At 38.6% G+C, this 6,563-nt stretch overlaps 1 protein-coding gene across 1 annotated transcript in view; it reads right to left on the minus strand.

The window, feature by feature from the left end:
- Positions 1-6,563, minus strand: part of LOC103600753 (probable global transcription activator SNF2L2) — an 87,258-nt gene that overhangs the window by 10,987 nt on the left and 69,708 nt on the right. Inside the window, exons 8-9 of the mRNA XM_008585083.1 lie at positions 2,424-2,529; positions 1,853-1,954 (exon numbers count right to left, since the gene is read on the minus strand). Of these exons, the coding sequence (XP_008583305.1) occupies positions 1,853-1,954; positions 2,424-2,529 (208 nt within the window). The remainder of the gene's footprint in view (positions 1-1,852; positions 1,955-2,423; positions 2,530-6,563) is intronic.

Genomic DNA, 6,563 nt, shown 5'->3' on the forward strand with positions numbered 1-6,563 from the left:
ACTGTACACTTAATAATGGTTAAGGTGGTAAATTTTGTTATGTCTTTTTACCACAATTTTTAAAAAAATCTTTAAAAATCCTCGCTCTCTAGCAATGTACTTCATTATTATAAAGATGACCCACACACGCAAGAAAGCGACAAGGCAACTCGTGGTAAGTGGCAAGTGAACAATATAGGCAGTGAGTACAACAGGGGAACAAAGACCAGGGAGAGAGAGAACACTGTGGGACGGTGCCATTGCGGCAGAATTTGCCAGAGACATCAGAGCTGAGCTAGATCTGAAAGGTGAGGAGGATTCCATCAGGGTTGAGAAAGAGCTTTTTAGAAGAGGAGAGCAAATGAGAAAGGTGGGGAGGCGAGAATAAAAAGCTGCATCTGGGATTGCATCAGTGTCAATCTCCTGGTTATGGAACCGCACCAGTTATGCAAGATGTTACTATCCTGTGAAGATGTAAAGGGTACACAGGACTGCTGCATTATATCTTACTACTGCATGTGAGTCTATAACGATCCTAAAATAGAAAAGTTAAATGCATTTGGGGAAGTGGGTGTTTATGGGATCAGTCTATTGGACTATGAACTGTTTAGGTTGAGGACTAGCAGGAGATCAAGCTAAAGAGGTTAGGGAACAATTTTAGAAAGCAGTCTACTGGATTAAATTCTTTCTAGATAGTGCACAGGGAACTTCAGAGCCTGGGTGGCAGTAAATGGACAGAATAAGGTGGTGGTAGAGAAAGACAAACTAGCATCCAGGGTGGACTGGAAGGGAAACCAATCAAGAGGCCATTTATCACTCCATTTCAGTTGTGAGACAGTGAGAGTGTAGACAGACAGGGAGGTTGTGGGACTACAGGGGGACTGGATGTGTATCATAATTAACAACACCATATTGACATAAGAATCCAAAAACCTATGCAGGGGCTAAAATAAATTATCATTCACCAAAGCCTTCTTCGTTGACTGTTCTACTTTCTCTCCACGTCCTGGCTTTCATAGTAACTTTGCTTGGAGAGAGTCTCAAACACAGAAGGCTTGCTTTCGTGACCTGCTATTTTGGTCAGGATAACACTACTATTAACCTGGAAACGTACAGTTTGTTCAAGGCATATCCTGAGGATTCCCATACTCTCCACTCTGATGGCTGGAATTGACATGTAGGCAAAAGAGTAAGATCAGGAAAGAGGCTTCAGGAATTTAATGGTGGTTTGATACTTTGGCTGGCAGACTCACTGACCTGTGTTCTTGTTATTTCTTCTTCATGGGTATGAAAACATTAAGCCAGAAATACAAATAGAAAAAAGTGAGTTTCTACAACAGGTGACAGCAATTGAGGTGTAAAGTGAAAGTACCCTCCCTCTTGTTATTTTAATAAATTCAGTGTCCCTTATGTACTCAGACTTGCTAACTATCGAGAAGGGGAGGAAAGAGGATGACAAATTGGGTTGATAAAAAGGATTTTTTAAAGCAAGTAGAGGCAGTGATTATTATTTTTTTTTCTATATTTTGCTTTGTTTTAAATCATAGTAGTTTTACTCATGATGCAAATTTACAATCAGAAAAATGAAGGTAAACATAATCAAATACACAATCTCTATAACAGCAAAAAAGATACTGCTGGGCTTTCAGCATTACCTGAAATGATTTACTTGAATTCCTCCTCTAATTAGAAGACAAGCCACAAAGGAACGCGTGAGTAGGAGCTAGCAGTTATGGTAATGTGAAAATGCCAAAGCCTCAATTTATTTACACGGGTAACATGAAATATAGGCTTTTAATTTTCCTTTTCACTTTACTTAAAAAGAACTTGGGCATGTTTAGGTTAAAAACTTTCCAGACAGCTGGAGACAGACCTGGGATCCCTCTAGGTTGAACGTCTGAGCATTGTGACAGAGAAGCATGACATCTTTTTCCAGGTCACCCAGGCTCCGGTATTTATGATTACGGATTCTTTCCTGATGGAAATGGTGGATAAAATAGAGGAAAGAAGAGGAAGAGGAAAATGCAACAATCATTACTTGGTTAACAAAACCCGATGTGCTGATTTGTCTTTACAGCATGCAGCCCTGCCAATGATGTGGGACTGCACAACCCCAGGGAGTGCTATTCGCTGAAACCACCCTCCCACTAGCATCCTTCTTTCAGGGAAACAAGAATAGCAATGGGGGATGGGGGGAGTCTGAAAGGTCTTCAGTAAAATACATAATAAAGTAAAACGTTATAATAAATATAACATGAGCTTGCAACATGATGACTAAGTAACATGCATGGAAAGGCACAAGGACATCCCAACCTTTCTGGTGGCAAGCCCAGGATGGCAGTCAGACAGGACGTCATTGCTGAGTCCCAGCTATAACCATTTCAGTGAATTTACACTTCTCCTTTGTTTACTTGAAAAATAATGTTGTTAAACAAAATATCTACCTTTATTTTTTTGAAATCCACTGGCTTCCTAATTAACTCATAGTATTCCGGCAATTCTTTTCTTGAAGGTAACTGGATGAAGACTTCACTGAGCTGCCGTCCTGAACTGTAGGATGGGTGAAACAAACAAAAAACAAACCAGATCAAACTCTGCTGCTGAAGGGCTTCATCTTATTTCAGAAAACGTCAACAATGCAAATCACATCCCATGCACGTAGACATGGGGCTCTTTAAGTCAAGGAGAATCCCACAACTATACTGGAAGTTAATGCCCCTCATGCTAACCTCAAAATCACATTAAAACACAAATAGGTCCCCATGTCTGTCACGCATATGATATGGAAAGTCCGCTGGGGATTTCTCTTTCAGAGCAAATACATCTCTTTGTTTTGATAGAAATATTTAAAATATCCTATTCAACAAAAAATTGCATTTTTAAATGAATAATAATTGAGTTGGTAAAAAAAAATACACAGACTTTATTTCCACAATCCTTTGTCTTCAAATTCATTTCATATTTAGAAAGCAACTCAAAATATGTTAGAATATTCTCTGGAAACTCAAATGAAAAGCTTTTGTATGTACCTAGTGACTGATAATCTTTTCAGACATTTCTTTTTGAGTATTTTACCCACTGTGAACCACATGTACCTTTATTATTATTTGCCAGAGGAGCCCCTTCATCTCGCCTAACTTCATTTCTGTGTGTGTATGTGTGTGTAGCAATTTGGACAAAAAAGAACAAATGTATTTAGCAAGTGTGGATGCCTCACGTTTCTGGGATTAGTGCTGTACCCTGTGCCAAATTCATGGTGGGTTTATTTGAAAGCAGGTTTAATAGCAACAAAGGCTCAGCATTTTGTAATTTTGGAAAACAGGCTACAGTGCAATATAAGCTTTTAACATTACTTACTTTTAGAAGCAGACATGGTTAAAGAAACAAAGATATTCATAATTTAGGTTCAATGATTTGGCCTACCCAGATCAATAACAGCTTGTGATGTATGGTACAGTCATTTTTCACAAAAATCTCGCTCCCTCTATGATGCCATCTCTACTTCCTTTGTGAAGCCAGAAATAAAAAATAAAAAAAAATCATAAATCACTGCCATGTAAATTTCAGAAGGTGATTCTAGGAGTGTGCAAGAATGCTAGAAGACAGTGGCAAAGCATGAGTGACAATATGCTGTTTTAATCCATGGTCCCAGTTGTATAATTAAAAAATAATCATAATGACAGTTATCATAAAAAAAAAAAGGCATGCGCAGTAACTCAAATGGTTGCCTAGCAACCAGTGGGGAAAATGCTCAAGTGCACAGGGACCTGCATAAATTAGCTGAAAATCCTCTGTCAAAAGGATGGGTGAGTTTTTCTGCGATACTGGGTCACTGTTTTATTTTTTAATGCGTATATGGGCCTCATGAATAACAAAATCAGGGGTGAACTCAAGAGGCTTAGGAAAACTGCAGGGAATTGGATTTTTAGATTATTATGGCAGGAACCAAGGTGTTCTGTCATCCTCACAACCATCCGTATCCCCCACTCCCTCTTCCAGGTTGAGAAATGCATTTACACTTCCATAAATTATACCACATAGTAGATGGCAAAAACTATTTTATTTACTATCTCCTTCAACACAGGGTCACAATTTCAGGTCTATTATTTTTCTATCATGTAGGATTTATATACTCAAACATTTTTTACCTGTTTGAAGAGGAACATACGAAAGGCAATGAGAGGAATTTATAGATATTAATTTTTCTATTTCTATGAGCGACTTCTTTACCATTCTTTGTAATCTAGTATCAACCCAAAAGTCAAACCTCTTTGTAATCGTGGATTTAACACCTGACCCTCAATGACATCTTCATGGTGTCATTTTCTACATTGCCAACAGATGGTGTCATTTTTCTACTGATGAATTACAAGCATATCTTTGCTTTGTACACCTGTGATGGACATGTGCTTGATTTCAACTGCACTACTGGTGAAATAAGAAATAAGCAGTTTGGACCAACAGTGTGATAAAGCTCTTTCTTAGAGGGGCAAAACAGCTAAAACAATCTTGGTCTGATGCCTCCGTTCTCAGGCCTTAAAAATTCTAGACCCTATAAGGAGACAAGTCCAGTGTTGTCTATGCTCATAAAGAAAACAGCAGAATGTACTGAGACTCAGAACTAATACTGTAAAATGAGAAATAAATTTATTCTTTTTCAAAAATGAAGGCTCACTAACTTAATACTCCTCCCCCCCCTTTCTTTTTCCCCCTCCTAAGAACACAGGACAAGAGCAAAATGAGGATCCAGAAACTATGTCAGGAAGTGTCCCTGCGGCTACGTTTGCATCACCATTCAGACAACTCAGTCTGGCTTTCAAAGCTCCCCAGAATATGTCCTCACTCTGCAAACCCAGGTTGTACTACTGACCTCCTCTTCTGGTCAGTACAGCCTCTCTTCTGTGAACTCCCCCGTACCATGGCCAATCCCCCCTTAATGACCCAATTCCAGGTCTCCAGCCCTGACCCATAGCAGGAAGGTTCTCTGCACTTTTTCTCTCCTCAAATCTTCCTTATCCATCCAGGATCAAGAACTCATTCTCCATAAAAATGGATGAGATTCTCCTAAACATTAATTATACTCACTCTTGGTCCCTTACTGCTCAAAACTTCATTCTTCCATGTACATTGCTTTTTTCTCTCCTCCCCACAGGGTGGGAATATTGTACATGCAGCCAAGTCCTTCCCCCATCCCTGCCAGCGCAATGGCTCTGATATCCAGCTTCCTATAGAATGTACTGAGAGAGAAGGACCACTTGCTAATGCACCACTACAGTAATTTATTTCTTCCTAAATTACAGGTTTAAAAAAAAGCAAACAAAAAAAGTTGGAAGTGAAGCAGCCTGATAAGTTTTGAATTCTTTGCATTTCTTTCTCAAGCTTGAGCTCAGCAAAGTCTTTTTAAATATACCTTTTCAAATGTTTTTTTTTTTTTTTTCCAGTGCCGGAAAGTGGAAAGTTTTTTTTTTTTTTTTTTTTTAAGTACAGAACAATGGACTAATTGTACAATGGTTTGCAGAAGGTGTTCTGTTTCCATTGAAATGCTTATCCTACCCCCAGGTATTTTCCATTATGCCATTTTACACAATTTAATGCCTAATTACCTGAAGTGCACTGCTTCCCATAACAAAAGTGAGACCCCCTCCCTGATTCCACAGACAGTCTGTGACTTCAGATCGATTTTGCACATTGATTTATCTCAGACTAAGAAACGTGACTCTGATAAGACATGGGGCGGGGGTGTAACCTGAAATACAAATTTAAAGAAACATGGCCACGATGTCACAGTGTGTGAGATGGAAAAGCAGTACCCACCACTGGGTAAATGGTGGTTTGCAAATCCTGCATGCGTAGTTTATGCACATGCACGCACACACACACACACACACAAATCCTGCATGCATAGCTTATGCACACACACACAAATCTTTCAAGCACAGCTTATGCACACATGCACACACAAATTCTGCATGCATAGCTTATGTGCATGTGCATACACACACATGACTGAGATTTAATTTGTTACGCTTCGTCTGGGAACCAATTTTTTTCTCATTACCTCCACAAACCAAAAGGTAATTATTTCACTTCTATACTACTATGACTTTAAAGTGATGACTGCGTATATTATAAACTTTACATAAATATCAGCTTTACCTTAGATTACATTTTAGGCACAATTGGAGGCAGGCTGAGAGCCGAAATGCTAAGAAACCCATCCCTTTAAAATAAAGGCTGTGTGTCTTTTGATGACTTTTTTCCCAAGTCCAAGCCAAGACGATTGATACTGGGTGAGGGTCTTTTTTTTTAAATCTGTTTCATAAATTTTCTTTTTATCTGCCCAAGCTGATCTGCTGACAAGAATTCCTAATGGATACTTCTGAAAAAGAGATCTTAGCCAAAGTTGAAATAAGTTTGGTTTACATTAATTAATGAAGGTAAAAATGTGACTATCTTGCCTTCATAAGAAAATGGTGTCATGATTTAGAATACCAATTTGGGATTGGAAGGATTTTACACAAAAGTTATTACAATCCTAAAGGAATCAAACACAGAAAATCATTTGGGAAGAAAACTTTAAAAAA

The sequence above is a fragment of the Galeopterus variegatus genome, unplaced genomic scaffold, assembly GCF_000696425.1.
Source record: "Galeopterus variegatus unplaced genomic scaffold, G_variegatus-3.0.2 Scaffold3448, whole genome shotgun sequence".
NCBI lineage: Eukaryota > Metazoa > Chordata > Mammalia > Dermoptera > Cynocephalidae > Galeopterus > Galeopterus variegatus.